We start from the raw sequence: 22,195 nt of genomic DNA, 5'->3' as shown, positions 1-22,195 counted from the left end.
CTTGCATCAACACCGATATTTTCCTCACTGGCAGTCTATGACATGGGTAGATAACCTTCCCTGATTTAACTCACATTCAGTGCATTCCGAGTCTGAATCCTGAAGTCCTTAAATCACAGTTGGTGCATCAAACGAAATGCGGGACAGAGAGAGAAAAAACCAAGGGGGTGTCACCTCATTTTGTTTCCTAATTTATTCTCCCATGGGTAAGCTTGCTAGACAGGTCAGCTTTCATTGGGTTATTTCCCAAAAGCTTCATCCTTCTCTCTACCCCATGATTCCGTTTCTCCTTGTGGATGAATTTGCCTATTGTGGGGAGCCCTGCAGATAGATTATTGAGATCTAACTTGTCTCATTTAAGCTGAGAACCATTAATAAAATTGGGTTATTTCCTTTAGGTTTATTTGCAGGATGAGGTGAGAGGATAATACCATGCTGTTGATGAGAGCGCGTACCACTTGGTAAGTGAGATATCCTTAATTTTACCTTTTACTTTACTTTACTTGTGTATTTGCTCATGAATGACTATTTCTCCATCTTCTTTTTTTTTTTTTTAACTACATCAAAGGAGATGGGATTTATGTGTACATTTGGGTATTTTGAATTGAGACTATGTTGTACTTTGGAATTATAAAATAATATGTCTCGGGAAGTATTTCTGGAAGTTTGTCAGTATTTTGGTGAATGTTTGAGTTTGCTACGTGGATGGATCTGTTTTCTTCCAAGATACAGAGCTTGGTTCACTAATACCTCTCTTGTTTACGCTATTGTCTGGTACTAAACTTTTAAGGAATGACTGATGTGTTTCTCAATTGAAAATGGAAACATAAGCGAGGGTCTCTGAAAGCTGACAATGGGAAGTAACGTGACATAGCAAACGTTCTGCCAGCCCTGCCCGTCATCTCCCCATCTCTCTAAGGTAGCCTGGATGATGATAATAGCAATTAACATTCAGTGAATGGTTCAGTGACATGCCAGGCCCCCTTCTATTTCCTCGACAGGAATGAACCAGTTCTTTACAACAGCCCTATCCCATGAGGTATCCTCTCTTCAAAGGTGAGGAGGCTGGGACATGAGTGAGCTCTGGTGATTGTTGATCAGTCTGGTCTCAATGGGCCCACAGATTTTCTGAGCTCATCTCTTCAAAGTCCTGGAAACTCCTGAGGCCAAGCAGGGCACTCTCGCAGGAGGCGTTACAATCCTAGGACTGGCTCATGGTTAAGGTTCCAAACTTTTACACTGTGGTTGGTGGCATCTTGGTCAGAATCTCTCTTTTTCGCCTGCTGAATGAGCTTTGTGATTTTGGCTGGAAGATTTTCCAAACGTGCTGTCTGAGCCCTTCCCGCCCTTTGAGCCTTCCTGGCTTTTCGCTCTGGCGTCTCTGACTCCTTCCCCCCCAAAACCCTCCACGGGGGTCTCTGTGGAACATTGTTTGGTTGCTAGTATGTGAGTATTTATCGCGCTAGCATCGGTCTTTTCTTTAAAGCAAACCCCACAACTCCTTAGAAAATAGTTAGAATTTCAAGAAGAGCTTTCTGGCATATTTTTACGCCGTTCGGCAGAGTGTCGTGTGCGGGGGTGAGTTGCTGGAAACAGGCTGGAGTTGGGCTTTCAGGCTGGGGTCCCCTGGAGCGTATCTCACACAAAGGTCCCTGTGTGGACATCTTCCGGGTCTGGGGACACGCTGCCCTTTCACCAGAGCCTGTTTATATAGAACCCTACAAGTATGCTTTTGTTTCTGCACTCTCTATAGTAGCTTTATTAAATGCTTTAAAATTAGGGGGAGCTAGGAGCCCTACAGTGCCATGAGAATTGATTTGAGGGGGTGAGAAAGCAACAACTCCATTAAGAGTCCCGCCATCGCCTTCTCCCAACCTCTGAGCGGTAGGAGAGAAAGGTGCCCGCACCTGGGCGGCCACAGCTGCTCGGCTTGCGCAGGAGGAGCTGAGGCCGGCATAGCGGGGAAGAGCAGGGCTCTGGCTAAGAAGCCAGGCTGCTCAGGTTTGAATTCTGGGTGACCTTGGGCTTCTGTGGGTCTCTGTCTACCCACATGTCAATGGAGATGATCACAGGGTGCATGTGAGGATTGAATGTAGGAATGATCTATAGATGGGAGCCCCGACAAGGGCGCACACCCAGGATTTCAGCACGCAGCCACTGCATGCGGTGCATGCCCTCGGGGGTAGGAAGCCTGACCGGGAGTGAGACCCCTCCTGCTCCGAGTCTGCACACCCCCACACCCCCCACCGAGATGCCTGCACTCGCTCTTCTTCCTGACGGTGCCGTGGCTCCCTTCTTCCCACTACAGGCGTGTACCACGCTTCATCGTGCTTTGCTCTGTTGTAGATCGGAGATACTGTGTGTATTACAAATGGAAGGTTTGTGGCAACCCCACCCTGAGCAGGTCTGTTGGCGCCAGTTTTCAAAGAACATTCGCTCACTTTGTGTCTTTGTGTCACGTTTTGTTAATTCTCACAATATTTCAAAATTTTCATCATGATTACATTTGCTATGGTGATCCGTGATCAGTGACCTTTGATGTTACTACTGTGACTTGCTGAAGGCTCAGGGGATCTTTAGCATTTTCTAGCAAAAAAGTATTTTTACTTAAGGTATGTACATTGTTTTTAAAGACATAATGCTATTATACACTTAATAGACTACAGCATAGTGTAAACATACTTTTTATATGCACTGCGAAACCAAAACCTTCGTGGGAATTCCTTTATTGTGATATCTGCTTTACTGCCGTGGTCTGGAACCAAATCCTCCATCTCTCCGAGGTCTGCTGACACACAGGGTCATAAATGAGATGATTGTCAAAGACAGCAGTAAGCCTCAATTTGTGCACATCTAGCTCCTCTGGGTTCATGGCCCCCAGCTTCCCATGCAAAGCTGCAAACTGCGATTCTTCCATTTTAGCCAAACTCACATAAGTGACTGGGAACCAGCCTCACCCCCCTGCCCAAAACAAGATAGGAAGGCTGAGCTTAATAGAGACTCGGACGACAAGATTTAAATAAATAAGCTGTATTATCTGTACAAAAAATATAAATAGAGTTTTGTGTTTTAGGGGAGGAAGTGCTGCCTTCCACATTCTTCGGCAGCCCTAATAATCTTCTGGTGCTGCCGAGTCACAATTCACAGAACAGACAGTAAATGTACATTCATCTCATGCAAGGAGCACGCTGCTGCCCGCCCCAAACCTAGGTCCTCCAAGCTCACTCTGAAACCCACCTCCACCTGCTACAACCCGACACGTGGTGGAGCTGGAGGACACCTGCTATTTAGGAAATGTAAATATTGGCCATTGGTTTTCCATAGCTATTGAGCTAGATAGTATCAACCACATTAGTAGTAGTATGGAATCTGTCTTGCACATTCCATGCATAACTATTGTGTCACAAACGAATCCCCTCTTATTGCCCTGTCATCCTGTGCTAGCTTTTACAATGTATTCTGTACACAGCGAATGGATCCAGAGTTAAACATCAGGTTCTATTAAAAATAGGAACAATACAATAATCACCACCGAGTTTACAGGAACACAACTGCAGGAAGTTAATAAAAAGTCCCCCAAATATTTTGTTTTTTTTTCTGGAAGACAATGTACAATTATTAATATTGCACTTTTTTATACAGGAAATCCTAATAAATATTCACAAAAGATATACATAGAAAACATTCTCTTTTATTTTAAATAAACATTACACTGATTTTTAGGAACATGATTTCTTAGAGCCCATTATTGTGGTGAGGAAGAAAGAACTACCTTAACTGTCCATAGCTCACCTGGGGAGAACACAAAGCATAATGTCTCCCCCACTAACTTGTACTTCCAGGCTGGCTAGAAAATGCAGCCCTGATGTCAGTGGTGGCCCCGAGGTGTGTGACGTTTTGCGAGTCTGTATGTGAGGGGGCGGTTCGGCTGAGGGGTGAGTGACTCCGGCCACCCTGCTCTGCCCCAGCTGCTACTAAATGGTGGCCACTGGGATTGGGGGGCGCAGGCCAAAATCACTCGCCCCCAAACCGCTCCGCTGAGTGAGCACTTTCATTGACAATGAGCCACGATGTCCCAAATTTTCAGTTTTGCCACTTTGCTGCAGCCACGTTACTGTAGCTGACGGGCATTACTGGAGTGTGTATGCCGCTTTGCCCACTGAGTTAGCAAAACCAATGTATTTTAATTCTGGTAGAGTTCAGAGTATCACTGTGTGGAGGGAATGGGTTGAAAAGCCTTTGAGGAGCGTCTGGGAAGCTTTAGTTACCCTTTGGCTTTGCCTCTGTGCCCCATCGCCCCTCCCCGGCCTGTTGTCTGAATACAGGGCAGCCGTCGCCGTGCCCCGGGAGGGGCCCACGCAAGCCTGCGGTTCCACGGGTGCCCGGGTCGCTCTCGTCTGATGGATACCCTGGCAACTTGAATAGTGGGTTGGTTTTTGGCCAGCTGACCCCAGTCCTTGGCCCTCACTCGGGTGGAGCAGTAAAAACCATATAGGCAGGAAACCCAGCCTACTCATGAGCGAAACACCCTGGCCCAGGTCAGCAGTTCGTTCCGGGCTGGGGGATGCTTGGTTCGGAGACGCCAGGGGTGGCCTGACTGCGCAGCTAGGCCCCGCCGCTGTCTCACCAGCTCTGCCATGGGGGGAAGGGGCAGCAGTTCACAGAGCGGCTCGCTCGGGGACCCCTCTCCGCTGCAGGGAGGGCATACCTCCTGCACGCGGCCCGGGCCCCAGGGCTGTGCCTTCTTGGGCGCAGCAGAGCTGAGCACCGCAGACTCCCCTGAGCCTGCACTGGTACACCAGGCACTCGGGCTCGTGGTTCAGAGCCTCGTGTGGCTGCCCGCTCGCTCCCCTATCCCCTTCGCTCCCCCTCTCAGGAACTCGCACAGGCTTCTTTGTGCTTCTGTCCCTTCCTTCCCCACTTCGTTTTCTGCATCGCTGTGCGCTTTAGGCCTACTTGGATTGGCTCCCCTTTACCTCCACCGTGGTTTGAGTTCTCATTGCTCTGTGCCCCTCACTGGAAGAGCTGAGTCCTGGGCTGGGTTCTCAGCATGGATGGTGTCCTCCCTCCCTCCCCTGCCTTAACGATCTCCTGCCAGGAGAGATGCTGTTGGCTGTCCGGAGTCAGTACCGATGCTTCACAAACCCTCTGGCACCCTCCCCTTCTGCCTCTCTCTCCCGTCTACCGTGGCTCTGGCTCCCTGCTGGCCCCGGGGGGGCTGCGCTGGCCTCTTCCTAGGTCTCCCTGGGACCCAGGTTGGGGAGGGAGCTGGCTCTTCCAGGGAGCTCTTTCTGTCTGGCCCAGTCTGCTCTGCAACCTCCGTTAGACCTCCGTCCTTGTCCTGTCCCCTCATTCTGTCCTCCAGCTAACTGAGAGAGAAGACATGCTGGGGTCCTCATGTCTGGGGAGGGGGAAGGGCAAGGGAGGAGGTTGACGAGGGTGTGTGTGGTGGAGGGTGGAGAGGGGGAAATAAATAAATAAAACGAAGAAAGCTTAAGTTCTGTCCAAGGTGGTTGCGTGAGTCCTCCGTGCTGCCAGGGTAGCGTTCTCCCCGCATCCTGTCTTCACGCTTTGCCGCAAGTCCCACAGCAGCGAGATTTGAACTGGCTGAGTTGGCAGAGTTTCAGCTGTTTCACCTTCTCACAGTACCTGGTGGTATCTCTGCACTCCACTGGGAAAGGGGACAGAAAGGAGAGGTGAAACGGAGGCTCGGTAACAGCCGTGGCCACCGGGTGCCTCCTGGGGTCTGCCTTGGGCACCAGACACCCGTGCTGGAGGCCTCTGGGCTGGCCTTGCTCTGGTGGAGCTTGGCCACTTGTTCCCCAGGCTGCCAACCATGGGGGCAGCTCAGGCTGCGACTGGGGGCCGAATACCGATAGCCCCCTTCCTTCCTGAAGGCGCTCAGGACCGCCTCACCTCCTGGGCAGGGGGCCCTTTTCCCATGGCGTTTGAGTGTCTGACTGATTGATGCTTTTCCTCCTTGAGCTGCTTCCCAGAAGGACTAAATTCTGCTCCACTTCGGGGTGGTGTGCAAGTGAGGACCTGTCTGGTGGCTTCACTCCCTGTAACGCGAGCCTTCCTTTCCCCCGTGAAGCTTCATTGCTCGTCCTCTCTCCCGAGCCTCTCTACCCCTTCCCCCCACCGTGCCTACCAGAGCGCCGTGGCGTCCTAGTTCGGTATTGGCACAGGCTGACGTGGATTCGGGCCGTGGACACCTGTGGTTAATATAGTAAGTCTGAACTACTTTCGTGGAACGGTGGTCCTGAGCATGGGGAGCTGACAGAGATGGGTCAGCATCACATGAGAGGACATATACGATCCCACCCTGTGTAGAAAGAGGACTGGCACTGTTTGCCTACATGGCACGTGCTCAGCATGGGGAATCTGAGGCTCAGTGTGGCCCTGTTTGCAGGGGAAACGGCACAGCAACATTTAAAAATTCCCTTTTCTTTGCTTCATGCTTTGTCTCCTTCCCTGTGGAGAAGCACCTCCAATTTGTTTTGGGTCCAGAGGGAGAAAAAAATAGATCCTCACCCAATGGGGATACAAACGCTGGTGCTGGGCTAAGGAGGAGGGGTCTAGACTTGAGGGAAGAGGGAGTGAATGAGTATCAGATCCCAGGTGTGGCTCCTGCACAGACCGGTTGGTGCCCACGGGGCTGCGAAGGAGGGTGGGGGTCGGCAGGTCCTCGTTCTGTGAGACGCAGAGCCGTGATGGGTGCAGGGTTGGCTGAGCGGGAGGTGCTCTGTGTGCTGCTTGGGCGCAAACAGTGCTTTCTCCCCAAGAGCCATTGTTTAGTTGTCCCCTCTGGGTACCAGCCAGACTCCCGTAGGTGAGCTGGAGGCTGATTTCACCCAGCACTTGGCCAAAGGCACCTGGCTGTCTCAGGGGCCAGGATGGAGCCCTTGGGCCACACCCAGCCATCTCTTGTGGCCTGGACACATATCCTCGCATGCACCTTTGCTCGCCTGCATGCACCCATGCACCCTCTGAAAATAAACAGCTCCAGCCCTAGCTCAGGATCCTTGGGAAAGCTGGTCCACTGCCCTATGCTCAGGCTGAGTTCCGGGGACTGCCCGCTGCACCTGACGCCTCGTGGGGAATCTGCAGAAGGCTCTGTGGGGTTGGAACGTACTGTTTTCACACGGGGTGATGTTGCAGCGCTGCCAGTTGGTGGGCCGGGGCCCCCAGGAGCACAGGTGCTCGGGCACTGCCTTGTTGGTGCGGGCGTGCACGCACTCCACGCGCCGGGACTGGAAGCCGTAGTTGCCGCAGGTCGCCGTGCACAGGGTCCACAGGCTGACCCTCCAGTGTACGCTGCAGGCTTCGGACCAGCAGTTCTGGGTGCTCACGGGCCTGTGGTAGGAGGGTGGCAGGATTAGGGTCTGCCTCTCTGGGGGATGAATCAGGGGAGCTGATGTGAAAACAGTGCTGGAAACCCCAAAATCTCAGGTATCCCTGAGGACTCACAGTTCTCAGAACTCCCGGCGCTGCCAGCCCTGGGTTCTGATCTCTGTTACTGAACGGCTGTAGGGTCTTAGAAGACCCCTTCCTCTAACTGGGCCTCTGTCTGCTCATCTCTACAATGTCCGTGTCACTGCATGACCTGAGAATGAGCTCTACCGGGGTGGGGGACGGCAGAGCCGCTCTCAGGGGTGGGGACCTTAGCGAGGGGGGTGATGAGCCCTCTCCCCAAGGGAAGGAAGGATGACAGGGGCTGGGGGCTGGATAGGAATGGTAGGCTGAGACCTGGGGACAGGGGTCTCAGCATAACTTCTAGAGGGAGGTGGACAAGAGTGAGAGGCTGGTGGAGCCCTTGGGGTCTGGTGCCCACTTTGTGGACCTGACCTCCTGCCCACCCTGTAGCCAGCACGGGTCTCTTGTGCCATCAGGCCTCCTCAGAGGAACAGCATCCTCTGCATTCTCTCTCCATCTCCGAAAGGGGAAAGCCCAGCCTGGCCCATTCAGTAAGCACGAGGCCACCACTGAGCCATCTACCTCTAGGAGGCCAGTGACCTGGGGAGAATGGAGGTGACCGCTGGGACCATGGAAGGTTGGAGGAGAAACGTTTACTTACCACCGTCTTTCCGTGCTATTGACACAGGGCCTGGGAAAAGGCAGTCCATGGCTCTCTCTTACCTCGGAAGGGCGCTGCACTGCTCTGATGGTAAGGTGATGCCATCCCGGGTCTGACAGAAGACTTGTCTGTGCTGCACGGCGAGGCGAGGCCCGACGCAAGGCCCGTTGCACTGGGAAGCAGAAACAGGTGGCATACACGTTAGCCGAGTCACAGGACAGGCTGCAATGCCCAGGCTGCGTGGGGCAAAAGATCCTTGTGCAGGGGCTTGTTTGAGGCCCTGAGATCACTTATCTTGCCCCTCTTTACACCAACTTAAAGGATATCCACCAGCACATTTTTGCTTAGTCCATAGTGGGAGGGTTAGCTTTGCTGTGGTCTGTGAGTATTCTGCTAGCAAATGGCTAATGGCAGTATAGAGCCAGTCAGAGATGTCAGCCCCCTCCCAGAGTAACCATATGGAAGGTGAATCTTGGCATAATGGACTAGGAATGTGGTGGTAAGCTTTAGAGTTGAACACCTCTAAATAAGCCCCTCTTCCTTCCCTCCTTCAGTCCAGAGGGTAATTTGGTTTATTGTTTTCTTGCAAAATTCGTCCAAGAAACCAAGTCCATGATTTCTTTCCTTTCTTTGGTTTCATTTTCTCCAGGATAAACCCAGGGTGGCTGAACAAAGGTAGACTTAGGTGTGTATAGTTAGTCCATGCTCGTGGAGATGGTTAAGCTCTCCCCAGGGCTGGCAGAGCCAGACCATCGTGGCAAAACCCGCCACCAACGATGGTGTCTGTAAAATACGAAACATCTGCTATTTGAGTAGGGTAAAGGGACAGACATCCCTCGGAGGTCACTTTAGAGCAAGGGCTCTTAAACGTGGAAGTATCTGGACTCCTAGGGGTCCACAGGGGAGCTGTTGACCCTTAAAATTATAAGCAGCAATCCTGTTTTGTGTAACATTTATTTTTTTAGTCTTTGAGCCCTTCACCCATTATTTCCACACCCCACCCGCGCCTCTGGCAACACCAATCTGTTCTCTGTATCTACGAGCTTGCTTTTTTTTTTAAAAAAAAAATATTCCACATATAAGAGAGATCATATGGTATTTGTCTCTCTCTGTATGACTTCTCTAACTTAGCGTAATGCCCTTGAGGTCCGTTCATGTTGTCGCAAATGGCAAGATTTCATTCTTTTTGACCGTATATATGTGGGATTATTTATGATCTCTTTGTGTTCATCTTATTTGGAGCCCTATTTGGAGCCCTGGAGCTGGGTGTCTCGTTCCTTCCCCAGGTTAGGGAATCTTTCAGTATTTCTTCAAACAGGATTTCTGCCCCTTTCTCACTTTCTTTTCCTTCTGGGACCTATGTAACGCAAGCCCTTTAATCTAGCATCACTTTTTTTCCTTCTCTGATTAGGTGAGTTCCACTGCCCTGACTTCTAATTCACTGAGCCTTCGTTTGCTTCATGTAGTCTGTTGTTGAACACCTTAACAATTTTCAGTTAATGTGTTCTTCAGCTCTGACTTCTATTTGGTACTTTTTTTTTTTTTTTTTTTGCGGTACGTGGGCCTCTCACTGTTGTGGCCTCTCCCGCTGTGGAGCACAGGCTCCAGACGCGCAGGCCCAGCGGCCATGGCTCACGGGCCCAGCCGCTCCGCGGCATGCGGGATGTTCCCGGACCGGGGCACGAACCCGTGTCCCCTGAATCGGCAGGCGGACTCTCAACCACTGCGCCACCAGGGAAGCCCTATTTGGTACTTTTTAATATTTTCTATCATCACTTTGTTGAATTTCTCACTCTGTTCACCCATCTTAATTCATCCATGCTGAATTTCTAAAAGCTCTCAGGGAACGCCAATGTTATTGGTCCATGGACCACACTTTAAAGAGTAGCAAGGCTTGAGGCATTACAAATTACAGGGAACTGCTTGATCTCAAAATCCTTTTAATATAATTTTTTATAAATTTATTTCATTTTTGGCTGCGTTGGGTCTTTGTTGCTGTGCTCAGGCTTTCTCTAGTTGCGGCGAGCTGGGGCTACTCTTCATTGTGGTGCACAGGCTTCTCATGGCGGTGGCTTCTCATTGTGGAGCATGGGCTCTAGGCACGCAGGCTCAGTAGTTGTGGCTTGCAGGCTCATTAGTTGTGGCACACGGGCTTAGCTGCTTCACGGCATGTGGGATCTTCCCGGACCAGGGCTCGAACCTGTGTCCCCTGCATTGGCAGGCAGACTCTCAACCACTGCACCACCAGGGAAGCCCCCCTTTTAATATTTTTGCATTGGTGATATATTGTTGGGATGTGATTCAAACTATAGATGCCCACCAAACCTCCATATTCCACTCCTGTAAGAATGAAAATGATAATAGTTTCTGACAAGAAAATCCTTTTGGAAGAGTGTCATTCAAAGATCTATTCCTTCATCTTCCTACCTCTTTGAAGTCTTTGAAAACCATGCTGGTTTTAGTCTAAGTAGAACTAAGACCACCTTCTCAGTTCTAACAACCTGGCTTCATGTAATAATTCAACATTCTTCTTTTAATCCAACATACATTTATGAGGCACCTGTCTTGGGTAGGGAATGTGTTCCATAAAAGCGTATGTGAAAGAATGATGGCAAAAACAGCCCTGGAATGTTTGCAGGAGAATTATATGAGAGGTAGAATTATAAATGTGGCTGTAAAACATGTGCCAGATCATGAGAAATATTGTAAGCTGTCTGAGGAGTTTGCTGTCTGAGGAGTTTGGATTTTCTTATGAATGCCACTTTGTTGGGGTGGGGGAGGGGAGGCACCTAGAAAGGTTTTTAAGTGGGAGTGTCACGATCAGAGTTACTCTTTAAAAAGATTATTCTGTCAGCAGTACAGTAATTGAATTGGAAAGTGAATAGACTGGAGAAAGTAATCTAGGTAACAAATTTTGCTGATCAAAATGAAGGCACTGGGCAATGGAAATGGAGAGGAGATTCTATGAAAGTATGATTCGCATGGCTTCAGTGGTGCCTTGACAGGGATAAAAGACAGGGAGGGAGCTAAGATGAGTCTCGGGTTTATGGACTGAACATAAAGGTAAGAATTTGTTTTGAAGATGTTTTGTATGAGATGTTTGTGAAATATCCAAATATATATGTTCATTAAGCAGGTGGATGTATAGATCTGTGACTTAAAAGAGAGCTGTGCTAAACGCTATCCATTTGAAAGTCTTCAGTAGACCAGTGGTGGCTAGGAGTCATAGGTAGTATAACCCAAGGGGAGGGAAAGCATGAGATGAAAAGGCTTAGGGCAGAACCCTGAGGGACACTGCAGGAAGAGGAGAAAAAAAGGAATTAAACTGCAGGAAAGGAGAAAAAAAAGAACTTAGAAAATGTATTCACAGAGACCAACAAAGGAGTTTCCAGAAAGGAAAAAGGGTCAGTAGTATCAAAATGTGTCAAAAAGAACAAACAAGATAGAGTAAGAATTGGCAGTACCCAATGGAACCTGACTTATAGGCTGCACTGGTGACCCTGTGAAGGGCAGTTTCAGTGTGGCAATTGGCACTGAAGTCAAACCAGCAATGAGTAGAGAAACAAATGAGAGTGGAAGAAATAGGGCTCCCGGAGACATATCACTCCTTCAAGAATTCCCAGTTGTGGTCAAAAGACATCAGCAAAATGGCAGACTAGGTAGCTCTAAGTCCTCATTCACACACAGAAATATCAAAAAGCAACTGGAAACTGGCTGAACTAATCTTATAGGAATTCTGTAAAAGTCAAAGGTCTACAGCAACCTAGCAAGTGCCCAATAAAGAAAATTGCCCCCCATCTTTATTGGAGTATAATTGCTTTACAATGTTGTGTTAGTTTCTGCTATACAACAGAGTGAATCAGCCATATGCATACATATGTCCCCATATCCCCTCCTTCTTGAGCCTCCCTCCCACCCTCCCTATCCCACCCCTCTAGGTCATCACAAAGCACCGAGCTGATCTTCCCGTGCTATGAAGCAGCTTCTCACTAGCTATCGATTTTACATTTGTTAGTGTATATATGTCAATGCTACTCTCTTACTTTGTCCTAGCTTCCCCTCCGCCCCGCCCTCACCCTGCCATGTCCTCAAGTCTGTTCTCTATGCCTTTATTCCTGCCCCTAGGTTCATCAGTACCATTTTTTTAGATTCCATATATATGCGTTAGCATATGGTATTTGTTTTTCTCTTTCTGACTAACTTTGCATGACAGACTCTAGCTCCATCCACCTCACTACAAATAACTAACTCAATTTCATTCTTTTTTATGGCTGAGTAATATTCCATTGTATATATGTGCCACATCATCTTTATCCAGTCATCTGTTGATGGACATTTAGGTTGCTTCCATGTCCTAGCTATCGTAAATAGTGCTGCAGTGAACACTGTGGTACCTGTATGTTTTTGAATTATGGTTCTTCTCGGTATATATAGCATGGCAGTTTTGGTCTAGAGGCAGCAGTAGCCCATTTTCCTCCCACCATCTGTAGGGAGCAGAGAAGATCCTATTTGCAGTATGTAATGTTCTATCCTGTCTGTCAGAGGGCTACCTGAAGGACTGGTCTCTGTCTCATCTAACTCAGGTATCAAGTGGCAGCCGCTACTTGTGAAAGCTGCAAGGGGACTACAGACACTTGGGGCAGGAGATTACAGATGGAGACATGCAATAGACCACCTAAGGCCCTGGGGACAACCTGAGGTGAGACCATCTTGGAAATTAAGACATTCGAAAGCAGCCATATATAAAGGGGAATTCTGAAAGTCACAAGCAGGCCCAGGCAAGACATATGCTCAGGAAAGATCTGAGAAGACCTTAAGCTTTCATCTCAGGCTGATCCCGAGGTTCAGAGAACACCCAGTTAAGCAGTGAAGGTGTGCACAGGCACAGAGAAAGTATATTCAAAGACTGGGAGAGATGTCTTTTTTTCAATGCCCAATTTCCAAGAATAAATCATATGCACTTCAAAGAAACAGGAAATCATGGCCCATTCAAGGAAGAAAGTGAAGTGGCAGAACCAGCCCTAAAGAAGCAGGGCATCAAATGTATTAAACAAAGACTTTAAAACAACCATCATAAACATGTTAAAAGATCTAAAGAAAAACATGAATAAAGAACTAAAGGAAATCAGAAAAAATGATATTAACAAAGAGTTAGTAATTATAAAAAGAAACTAAACAAATTGTGGAGCTAAAAAATACAATATCTGAATTGAAAATTTCACTAGCAGAGTTCAACAGCAGGTTTGAGTACACAGAATAAACAATTAGCAAACCTGAAAACAGGACAATTGAAATTATTGAGTCTAATGAGCTGAAAGAAAAGACATGACAATGGGACCAACATATACACATGTAGGAGTCCCAGAAGAAGGAGGGAGAGAGAAAGGGGCAGCAAGATCATTTGAAGAAATAATTGCCAAACATTTCCCAAATTTGATGAAAGATACAAATCTAAAAATCCGAAAAGCTCAACAAATTCCACGTAGAATAAACTCAAAGGGAACCACACTGAGATACAGTATAATGAAATTGTCTTACAAATAAACACAAAGAATCTTGAAATCAACAAGACAGACTCATCAGGTACAAGGGATCCTCAAAAAGATTAGCAGATGATTTCTCAGCAGAACCCTTGCAGGCCAGAAGGTGGTAGGAGAATTATATCTTTAAAGTGCTGAAAAGAAAAAAAACAAACTGTGTACCTAGAATTCTATATCCAGTGAAACTGTCGTTCAAAAATGAGGGTGAACTTAAGATATTTGCAGATAAGATGAGAGGGAGTTTATTACCACTATACCTGACTATAAGAAACATGGGAGACCCTCAGGTTAAAATGAAAGGATGCAAGACAGTAACTCCAAGCCATAAGATATAAAGATTGCCAGCAAATGTAAATACATGAGCAAATGTAAAAACATGAGCAAATATAAAAATTAGTATTATACTTTTGGTATGTAACTCCACTTTTTATTCTCTATAGGATTTAAATGACAAAATGCATTAAAAAATGATTATGTATCTGTAAGTGGATATGCAATGTATAAAGATGTAACTTTTATATTATTAACATATAGGAAAGGGGACAGAGCTCTATAGGAATAGAGTTTGTGTGTGTGGTTGAAGTTAAGTTGCTATAAATTAAAACTAGATTGTTATACCTTTAGAATGTTATATGTAATTCCAACAGCAACGACAAATTAAATACCTACAGACTATACTCAAAAAAAACCCCAAAACCAAAACATCAGCTAAACACTAAAGAAGGCAGTAATGAAGGTAATGAATGGGGGAAGCTATAAGACACCTAAGACAAATAACAGTGGGAAAAGTAAGTCCTTCCTTATCAGTAATTACTTTAAATGTAAATGGAAAACACAAGCCTCTCCAATCAAAAGGCATAGATTGGCAATCTATCTACAAGAGACTCACTTTATTATTTTTAATGTATTTTAAAAATTGAAGTATAGTTGACTTAATGTTGTGTTTCTGGTATACAGCAAAGTGATTCATATATGTATATATATATAATTTTTCATATTCTTTTCCATTATAGGTTATTACAAGATATTGAATATAGTTCCCTGGGCTATACAGTAGGTCCTTCTTGTTTATCTATTTTTAAATAGTTTAATTTTAAAAATTTATTTTATATTGGAGTATAGTTGATTTACAATGTTGTGTTAGTTTCAGGTATACAGAAAGTGATTCAGTTATACATGTACCCATTCTTTTTCACATTCTTTTCCCATAGGTTATTACAGAATATTGAGTAGAGTTTCCTGTGCTATACAGAAGGTCCTTGTTGGTTATCTATTTTAAATATAGCAGTGTGTACATGTCAATCCCAAACTCCCAATCTATCCCTCCCCCACCCCACCCTTCCCCCCGGTAACCATAGGTTCATTTTCTAAGTCTGTTTCTGTTTAGTAAATAAGTTCATTTGTATCATTTTTAAAGATTCCTCATATAATCAATATCATATGATATTTGTCTTTCTCTGATTTACTTCACCTAGTATGATAATCTCCAGGTCCATACATGTTGCTGCAAATGACATTCTTTCTTTCTTTTTAACGTCTGAATAATATTCCATTGTATATATGTACCACGTCTTCTTTATCCATTCCTCTGTTGATGGACATTTAGGTTGCTTCCATGTCTTGGCTATTGTAAGTAGTGCTGCAATGAATATTGGGGTGCATGTATGTTTTTGAATTGCAGTTTTCTCCAGATATATGCCCAGGAGTGGGATTGCAGGATAATATGGTAGTGCTATTTTTAGGTTTTTAAGAAACCCACATACTGTTCTCTATAGTGCTTGTACCAATTTACATTCCCACCAACAGTGCAGGAGGGTTCCCTTTTCTCCACACCATTTATTGTTTCTATACTTTTTGATGATGGCCATTCTGTTGGTGTGAGGCGATATCTCATTGTAGTTTTGATTTGCATTTCTCTAATAATTAGTAATGTTGAGCATCCTTTCATGTGCCTGTTGGCCATCTGTATGCGTTCTTTGGAGAAATGTCTAATTAGGTCTTCTGCCCATCGTTTGATTGGGTTGTTTGTTTTTTTTAATATTGAGCCCCATGATCTGTTTTTGTGCTTTGGAGATTAATCCCTGTGGGTTGCATTGTTTGCAAATATTTTCTCCCATTATGTGGGTTCTCTTTTCATTTTGTTTATGGTTTCCTTTGCTGTACAAAAGTTTTTGAGTTTAATTAGGTCCCATTTGTTTATTTTTGTTTTTATTTCGATTACTCTAGGAGACATAGAAAAAGATACTGCTGTGATTTATGTCAGACTGTTCTGCCTGTGTTTTCCTCTAAGGGTTTTATGGTGTCTGGTCTTACATTTAAGTCTTTCCGTTTATTTTTGTGTATAGTGTTGGAGAATCTTCTAATTTCATTCTTTTACATGTAGCTGTCCAGTTTTCCCAGCACAACTTATTGAAGAGACTATCTTTTCTACATTGTCTAATTAATTGACCATAGATGCGTGGGTTTATTTCTGGGCTTTCTTTCCTGTTCCGTGATCTGTATTTCTGTTTTTGTGCCAGTACCATACTGTTTCAATGACTAACTTTCTGGTATGATCTGAAGACAGGAAGCCTGATTCCTCCAGCTCCGTTTTTCTTTCTGAAGATTGTTTTGCCTATTTGGGGTCTTTTGTGTCTCCATACAAATTTTAAGATTTTTTGTTCTAGTTCTATGAAGAATGCCATTGGTAATTTGATAGGGATTGCACTAGTTCTGTGAAGAATGCCATTGGTAATTTGATAGGGATTGCACTGAATCTGTAGATTGCCTTGGGTAGTATAGTCATTTTGTCAATATTGATTCTTTCAATCCAGGAGCATGGTATATCTTTCCACCTGTCTGTGTCATCTTTGATTTCCTTCATCAGCATTTTACAGTTTTCAGAGTACTGGTCTTTGGTCTCCTTAGGTAGGTTTATTCCTAAGTAAGTATTTTATTCTTTTTGATGAGATGGAAAATGGGATTGTTTCCTTATTTCTCATTCTGATCTTTCATTGTTAGTGTATAGGAATGCAAGAGATTTCTGTGTATGAATTTTGTATCCTGCAACTTTACCAAATTCATTGATGAGCTCCAATAGTTTTCTGGTAGCATCTTTAGGATTTTCTATATATAGTATCCTGTCATCTGCAAATAGTGACATTTTTACTTCTTTTCCCATTTGGATTCCTTTTCTTTTTCTTCTCTGATTGCCACAGCTAGGACTTCAGGATTATGTTGAATTAAAGTGGCAAGACAGGACACCCTTGTCTTCTTCCTAACCTTACAGGAAATGCTTTCAGTTGTTGACCACTGAGTATGGTGTTAGCTGTGGGTTTGTCATATGTGGTCTTTATTATGTTGAGGTAGGTTCCCTCCATGCCCACTTTCTGGAGAGTTTTAATCATGAACTTTCTGGAGAGTTTTAATCATGAATGGGTGTTGAATTTTATCAGAAGCTTTTTCTGCATCTATTGAGATGATCACATGGTTTTTTTATTCAATTTGTTGATGTGGTGTATCACATTGATTGATTTGAGGATATTGAAAAAATCCTTGCATCCCTGGGATAAATGTCACTTGATCGTGGTGTACGATCCTTTACTGTTGGCTTCAGATTGCTAGTATTTTGGTGAGGTTTTTTGCATCTATGTTCATCAGTGATATCGGCCTGTAATTTTCTTTCTTTTGTGGTATCTTTGTCTCGTTTTGGTATGCTGGTGACCTCATAGAATGAGTGTGGAAGTATTCCTTCCTCTGTGATTTTTGGGAATAGTTCCAGAAGGACAGGTGTTAACTCTTCTCTAAATGTTTGATAGAATTCACCTGTGAAGCAGTCTGGTCTTGGACTTTTGTTTCGTGGAAGTTTTTAAATCACCGTTTCAATTTCAGCACTTGTGATTGGTCTGATCATCTTTTCTATTTCTTCTTGGTTCAGTTTTGGGAGAGTGTGCCTTTCTAAGAATTTGTCCATTTCTTCTATGTTGTGCATTTTAATGGCATAGAGTTGCTTATAGTACTCTTATGATCCTTTGGATTTCTGTGGTGTCTGTTGTAGCTTCTCCTTTTTCATTTCTAATTTTATTGATTTGAGGCCTCTCCCTCTTTTTCTTGATCAGTCTGGCTAAAGGTTTATCAATTTTGTTCATCTTCTCAAAGAACCAGCTTTTAGTTTCATTGATCTTTTCTATTGTTTTGTCAGTCATCTCTATTTCATTTATTTATTTCTGCTCTGATGTTTATGAATTTCTTTCCTTCTGCTAACTTTGGGTTTTGTTTGTTCTTCTTTCTCTAGTTGCTTTAGGTGTAAGTTTAGGTTGTTTACATGAGATTTTTCTTGTTTCCTGAGGTAGGATTGTATTGCTGTAAAATTCCCTCTTAGAACTGCTTTTGCCACATTCCATAGGTTTTGGATTGTCAGGGTTTTTTTTTGTTGTCATTTGTCTCTAGGTATTTTTTGATTTCCTCTTTGATTTCTTCAGTGATCCATTGGTTGTTTAGTAGCATATTGTTTAGCCTTCATTTGTTTGTGTTTTTTCTGTAATTGATTTCTAATCTCATAGCATTGTTTCAAAAAAAGATGCTTGATATGATTTCAGTTTTCTTAAATTGATCACAAACGTGATCAAGTTTATAGCAATACAGTATACAAGGAAATAATGTCATGTGCAGCAATATTACTCAAACATTAAAAAGAAGGAAATAATATGTCATTTGCAGCATTAAAAAGAAGCAGTAATGCCATTTGCAGCAATAATGTCATTTGCAGCAATGTCATTTGGAGATTATCATACTAAGTGAATAAATCAGAGAAAGACAAATATCATATGATATTGTTTATATGAGGAATCTTTAAAAATGATACAAATGAACTTATTTACTAAACAGAAAGAGACTCACAGACCTAGAAAATGAACCTATGGTTACCAGCAGGGAAGGGTGGGGTGGGGGAGGGATAGATTGGGAGTTTGGGATTGACATGTACACACTGCTATATTTAAAATAGATAACCAACAAGGACCTTCTGTATAGCACAAGGAACTCTATCAATATTCTGTAATAACCTATGGGAAAAGAATGTGGAAAAGAATGGGTATATGTATAACTGAATCACTTTCCGTATACCTGAAACTAACACAACATTGTAAATCAACTATACTCCAATATAAAATAAAAAATTAAAAAGAAAGCTCTCAAAGTACCTAACTTTAGCCTTAAGGAACTGAAATAAGAAGGGCAAACTAAACCCAAAGCTAGTAGAAGAAAGGAAATGATTGATAGAGTGGAGATAAGGAATAGAGAAACAGAGAAAATCAGGGAAAGCAAAAATTAGTTCTCCCTAAAGATCTACAAAATAGACAACTTTAGCTACATTGACTACGAACAAAATAGAGCATTCAAATTATTAAAATCTGAAATGAAAGTGTCAACATTACTACTGATTTTATAGAAATTTAAAAAATATTAAATGAGAGTACTATGACCAACTATACACCAATAAATTGGATAACCTAGATGTAATGGACAATTTCATAGGAACATACAACCCACCAAGACTGAATCATGAAGAAATAAAAGTATGACTAGACCTATGAGTGGTAAGGAGATTGAATCAGTAATCAAAGACCTCCCAACAAAGAAAAGCCCTGTACCAGAAAGCCTCACTGGTGAGTTCTACCCAATATTTAAAAAAATAATTTATATCAATTTTTCTCAAACTCTTCCTGAAATTTGAAGGGGAGGGAACACTAACACTCCCTAACTAACTCATTCTATGAGGCCAGCAATACCCTGATACCAAAGCCAGACAAAGCTGCTATAAGAAATGAAAACTAAAGAATAATATCTCTTCTGATTGATTATTGATGACGAAATCCTGAACAAAATACTAGCAAACCAAATTTAGCAGCATAATAAAAGGAATAAACACCAGGAAGAGGTAGGATTTATTTTTGGAATGTAAGGATGTTTCAACATATGAAAATCACTATAATATACCACATTAGCATAATGAAGGGAAAAAACACATGATCATCGCAACGGATGCAGAAAAAGCACTTGACAAAATTCAACATCCTTTCATGATAAAAACACTAAAAAAACTAGGAGTAGAAAGAAACTACTGCTACCTCAAAATAATAAAGACCATATATGAAAAACCCACAACTAACATCATCCTCAATAGTGAAGGCTAAAAACTTCTCCCCTAAGATGAGGAACAAGAATGCAGTGTTCAGCATTCTTGGACATAGTATTAGAAGTTCAGAGCAGTTAGCCAAGAAAAAAAGAAAAAAGCCATCCAAGTTGGAAAGGAGAAGAAGCAAAATTATCACCGTTCACAGAGATACATTAAAAACCCTTAAAATCCCAATGAATGAACTCAAAGTTGAAGGATACAAAATCAGCATATAAAAATCAGTTGCACCTCTATAAATGAATGATGAACAATCTGAAAAGGAAATTAAGAAAACAATTCCATTTATGATAGCACTAAGAATAAAATACCTAGGAATAAACCAAAGAGGCAAAAGACTTGTACATGGAAAACTATAAAAAGAAATTAAAGACACATAGCTGAAACAATCTTGAAAAAAAAAAGTTGGAGGTCTTAAACTTCATGATTTTAAAACTTACTATAAATTCAGAGTAGTCAAAACAGTGTAGTTCTAGCATGCAGACAGATATGTGGCCCAATGGAATAGAATAGAGAGCCTAGAAACAAACTTGCATATATAGTCAGATGAAGTATGCCAAGATCTTTTAATGGGGAAAGGACAGTCTTTTTAACAAATGGTTCTGGCAAAACAATATCCACATGCAAAAGAATTAGGCTGGATCCTTACTTTACACCATATAAAAATTGTCTCAAAATGGATCAAAGACTTAAATGTAAGCGTTAAAACTGTTTGAAGAAAACAGAGGGGAAGAGCTTCATGGTATCAGATTTGGCAATCATTTCTTGACTATGACACTAAAAGCACAGGCCACAAGAAAAAATTAGATAAGCTGGACATCATCATAATTCAAAACTCTTCTTCATCAATGGACACTACCAAAAGAGTGAAAAGGCAACCTACAGAATGGGAGAAAATATTTGCAAATCATAAATCTGATAAAGGATTAATATTCAGAATATACCAAGAAGTACAACTCAACAACAAACACAAGGCCTTGAATAGACATTTCACTAAAGAAGATGTATGAATGGGCAATACACACATGAAAGTATGTTCAACATCACTAGTAATTATGGAAATGCAAATCAAAACCACAGTGAGATACCACTTCACATGCACTAGGATGTCTACTATCAAAAACCCAGAAAATAACAAGCATTGAAGATGTGGGAAAATTGGAACTTTGGTGCACTGATGGTGAGAATGTAAAATGATATAGCTGCTATAAAGAACAGTATGGCAGTTCCTCAAAAATTAAACATAGAATGACCATATGATTTAGCAATTCCACTTCTGGGCATATACTCAAAAGAATGAAAGCAGGAACTTGAACAGCTACTATACAAACATGTTCATACTAGCATTATTCATGATAGCCAAACGATGGAAACAACCCACATGCCCAGTGACAGATGGATGCGTAAACAAATGTGATATATACTTATACTGGAATATTATTCAGCCTTAAAAAGGAATGAAATCTTATACACGCTACAACATGGATGAATCTTGAAAACATTAAAGTGACAGAAGCCAGATACAAAGGGACAAATACTGTATGATTCCACTAAACTAGTGTAGTCAAATTCATAGAAACAAAGTAGAATAGTGGTTACCAGTGACAGGGAGAAAGGGATAATGGGGAATTATTGTTTAATGGGTACAGAGTTTAGTTTGGGATGATGAAAAAGTTTTAAAGATGGATAGTGGTGATAGTACAACAATATGAATGTCCTTAATGCCACTGAATTGTACACTTAAAATAGTTAAAATGTTATGTATATTTTATCACAATAATTTAAAGAAAAGGACTTCCAGTTGTCCATGTCAAGGGGGCATTTTTACATTTTCCCTACCCTTTGTGTGTTTGTGAACAACATTGTCATGCTGGATCCTTCAGAGCCTTATTCTTTTATCTTCTCAGTTCATACCTCCTAGCATCACCTGGTCAGACAAAAAGATGTGGTTGGCAAGACTTTGGTATACTTGGCCGTAGCAGGAGGAGCAGTAACTGGCTTTGGACATATTTGCCTGACCTAAGAGGACTGCTTTTACCTTAAATCCTTCTTCAGTTGTTGGTAGCCTTCCAGGTTCTTTAAGCATTTGGTGAAACCTGGAGCCTCTTGGTAAAAAAATGTCAGTAAACACAAGATTTGGGGTTCCAGTTTAAGATGATGATACAGGAAACTCCTGAATTTACCTCCTCCCACAGATACGCTGAGTCTACATCTACATATGGAACAATTTCTTCTTAAAAAATCCTAAAGGCTGCCTGAGTGACAACCACACATTAGGCAAACAAGAAGAAAACCGCATCAAAGCAAGTAGGAGGGACTGGGACATAAGCCCTGCCCCCAGTGAGGTGACCAACAATTGGGAGAAAACTCAAAACCTGGAGCTTCTCCCCAAGGAGCAAAGGGTTC

The 22,195-nt window shown here is 43.2% G+C and overlaps 1 protein-coding gene across 3 annotated transcripts in view; it reads right to left on the bottom strand.

Annotated features, from left to right (window-relative positions):
• Positions 1–3,014: 3,014 nt before the first annotated feature.
• Positions 3,015–22,195, bottom strand: part of ADAMTSL1 (ADAMTS like 1) — a 470,685-nt gene continuing 451,504 nt past the window's right edge. For 2 of the 3 annotated variants that reach the window (XM_067744472.1, XM_067744473.1), the window contains 3 exons: positions 8,140–8,249; positions 7,136–7,356; positions 3,015–5,671 (listed from right to left, as the gene is read on the bottom strand). In XM_067744472.1, the coding sequence (XP_067600573.1) occupies positions 5,565–5,671; positions 7,136–7,356; positions 8,140–8,249 (438 nt within the window). In that variant the 3' untranslated portion in view covers positions 3,015–5,564. Of the gene's footprint in view, positions 5,672–7,135; positions 7,357–8,139; positions 8,250–9,834; positions 10,418–22,195 lie in introns of those variants that run through there. The other variant, XM_067744474.1, reaches the window with a different exon arrangement.

Source organism: Pseudorca crassidens, chromosome 7 (genome assembly GCF_039906515.1).
Source record: "Pseudorca crassidens isolate mPseCra1 chromosome 7, mPseCra1.hap1, whole genome shotgun sequence".
Classification (NCBI taxonomy): domain Eukaryota; kingdom Metazoa; phylum Chordata; class Mammalia; order Artiodactyla; family Delphinidae; genus Pseudorca; species Pseudorca crassidens.
Note: the sequence above shows the minus strand (reverse complement) of the source record. Positions and strands in the feature narration are given on the sequence as shown.